This window comes from Trachymyrmex cornetzi, unplaced genomic scaffold (genome assembly GCF_001594075.2).
Source record: "Trachymyrmex cornetzi isolate Tcor2-1 unplaced genomic scaffold, Tcor1.1 scaffold262, whole genome shotgun sequence".
Classification (NCBI taxonomy): Eukaryota; Metazoa; Arthropoda; class Insecta; order Hymenoptera; family Formicidae; genus Trachymyrmex; species Trachymyrmex cornetzi.
The window spans coordinates 138,026-140,979 of NW_017297292.1; the positions used below are offsets into that span (position 1 = coordinate 138,026).

The following is a 2,954-nucleotide window of genomic DNA, read 5'->3' on the forward strand; positions in this document are numbered from 1 at the left end:
TGCTGGGAAATTAAAAAAATTTTTAATTAAAATCTCGAAAAGGGATACCCGAGTAAGAGGATTAAATAAAGTGAAGTAAATTCTATTTTTGCTAAATTATTTTTTTAAATTAGAGACTTTATGTTATACATAAATATTTATATATTTTTTTTATGTTTCTTATATTCGTTTTTCTTTATTTTTGAGAAATAAAGGAAAAAAGAGAAGAAAATAAAAAATCTTTTCTAATTATAATTCCAAGTAATTACAGCTAATTAGATGACTAATGTGCATTACCGATGAATTTTAATAATAATTTTTTAAAATCACTATCTCACCGATGCATAATAACGTAAAGACAACGAGGGCAAACCGCATGGTAATACAACTAGTATTGGCTTTTGACTTCTCAGTATAATCATTTGTAAGTTTTTTCTAAGATATTCAGATTTAGCACACCAATCTGTTTCAAAAGCTGCTTGTGCTACATTCGTACTCTGTGAAATTCGTCATACAATTAATAAAATATAAATGTGTAAATGTAATTAAATATTAAGTATAAGTATATTCGGGCGACGGAATATGCTTATACTTAGTATTTAATTTCCTGTCGGTCCGAATAAAATCTTATTATTGTTTATGTGTAAATATAATTACGTTATTCTTTAAATAATTTACTTACTACATGAATCAAATGTTCCGCTGGCCAGGCATACATAAATACTTCTATGAATGCACAGCTTGATAAAAGGATACACTGAATCTTCAAAGATAATGGTACCTTCTATTTGAACAGATATGAACCGCTACCATTAGGGGGAATGTTAATAATATGAATTGTCTAATTTAAGAATATTAAATTAGACAATTCATATTATTAACATTTGTGTTAAAACGTAGAAAATAATTTATTGTATATTCTCTTGCAAATTTATTATATGCAAATGTATTAATATTATTATATTTCGTGAGTTTTATATTTAAAATATTATCATAAAAACATTTATATATGAAAAATGATGTGTGAAATATCGTGTGTATTTCTAAATTGTTGGATATATACATTGAAATAAATTTGAATGAAAAATACTATGACTAATGCTATATTTGTGATAAGTTTAATAATAATGTTGTATAACAATATAATAATGTTCTTAACACATTCTTATCACTTTCCATGATTCAATCGGGATTTTCAAGACTCAGGCGAATTTCCAGTTTTAAATTATTCTGTCTCAAATTCGATCTCTGTGAACCTAGCACCTGACTTTAAGAAAAAAACTTTTAAGAAAAAAAATTTTTTAACACACATTAAATTAAATTCGATTTGTACCCGTTTGTACCACTTTTCTTTTCGTTTGTACCTCAAGGGATTTAATTATAAAGGGTTGAAAAAATTCCAGCACCTCACTTTGAGATATTTAAAGTCTATAAACAGGTACTGTTTCGGAATCGTTTGTACCTGTTTGTACCACCATCAGTTTCGTTTGTACCCTTAAAGAGGTGATTGTACTGAATTTTTAAACCAGGGGTGAGAGCCTCATACACGTTTGATTATGTTTCAAGATTGAAAACGATTTCGACGTTCACAGAACTAACAAGTAACGCTACTCAAGTGCCATACGCCGATTTTCCTGAGACTGTGGATACATGTAGTACATTGAAAAATATTTGACACGTATTTTTTTATATCTGCCCAAAAGCTGTTTTAAGGGTAGAAAATGCCCTTATGAATGTATAGAGGTGAATTCCAGTATTTGACAACGACTCCTACGTTTGTTACAGAATGGGGTATACGGTGATTTTCGAAGTTGCTGAATCCCAATCTGCTCCAAATTTTTGAGAATTTAATTTTTTATTTTATTTTTTTGGATTTTTGAAAAATTTTTTGTTTATTTTTGAGACTTAAAGTAAACCTACAGAGGGCGGCGGGTCACTCACCGATTTTAATGAAACTTTGCATATTTGTAGAACTTTGAAAATTATTTAACGTATTTTTTTTCATCTGTAATGGTTCATTCTGAAAGGTGAAAACTATCCCTTAAAGATAAGGGATAGATTTGACATATTAGGTGAAATAAGTTGAAAATTTTAAAAAGTAAAATGTGTTTGGAGATTTTTGGGGTCGCTGAAACTGAATCTAATATCAAAAGTATGAAATTCAAAATGGCTGACCCATTATGGCGTCCAGATACATTAAAATTTGTATTAGTTTTTATCAAAATGAGTAAATTTTAAGAATTTTTATCATTACAGAATTAAAATTTCCGATTTTTGGATAGATGATTTTAAATATGGTATTAAAGATATAAAATTCCAAATGGTGGTCTCAATATGGCAGCTATATATGTTAAAATTTATAATTTTTGCAAAAAATGTGTTGATATAAGGTCCTCACCTTTCGGGATGCTTTTTTAATAGTGAGTCCCCTTGCTTCTCACCTTTCGGGGTGCTTTTTTACAGTGAGTCCCCTTGCTTCTTATCTTTCGCGGTGCTTTTTTACAGCGAGTCCCCTTGCCTCTCACCTTTCTGGGTGCTTTTTTACAGTAAGTCCCCTTGCCTCTCATCTTTCGCACGTTATTCTTGAAAAATTTTGCAAATGTGATAATCTGTAAAAAAATGGTTCATGCTTAAAGATTTAAAATCGGAAATTTTAATTCTGTGGTGACAAGAATTCTTAAAATTTATTCATTTTGATAAAAACTAATAATAATTTTAATGTATCTGGACGCCATATTGGGTCAGCCATTTTGAATTTCCTACTTTTGACATAAGATTCAGTTTCAGCGACCACAAAAACCTCCTAACACATTTTACTTTTTAAAATTTTCAACTTATTTTACCTAATTTGTTAAATCTATCTCTTACCTTAAGGAGTAGTTTTCACCCTTCAGAGTGGACTATTGCAGATAAAAAAAAATACGTCTCAAATATTTTTCGAAGTTCTACACATATGCAAAGTTTCATTAAAATCG

The 2,954-nt window shown here is 29.1% G+C and overlaps 1 protein-coding gene across 1 annotated transcript in view; it reads right to left on the minus strand.

The window, feature by feature from the left end:
* The window catches only part of LOC108761778 (uncharacterized), a 17,566-nt gene that overhangs the window by 12,242 nt on the left and 2,370 nt on the right, over positions 1-2,954 (minus strand). The window contains exon 4 of the mRNA XM_018508497.1: positions 318-476. Within this exon, the coding sequence (XP_018363999.1) occupies positions 318-476 (159 nt within the window). The remainder of the gene's footprint in view (positions 1-317; positions 477-2,954) is intronic.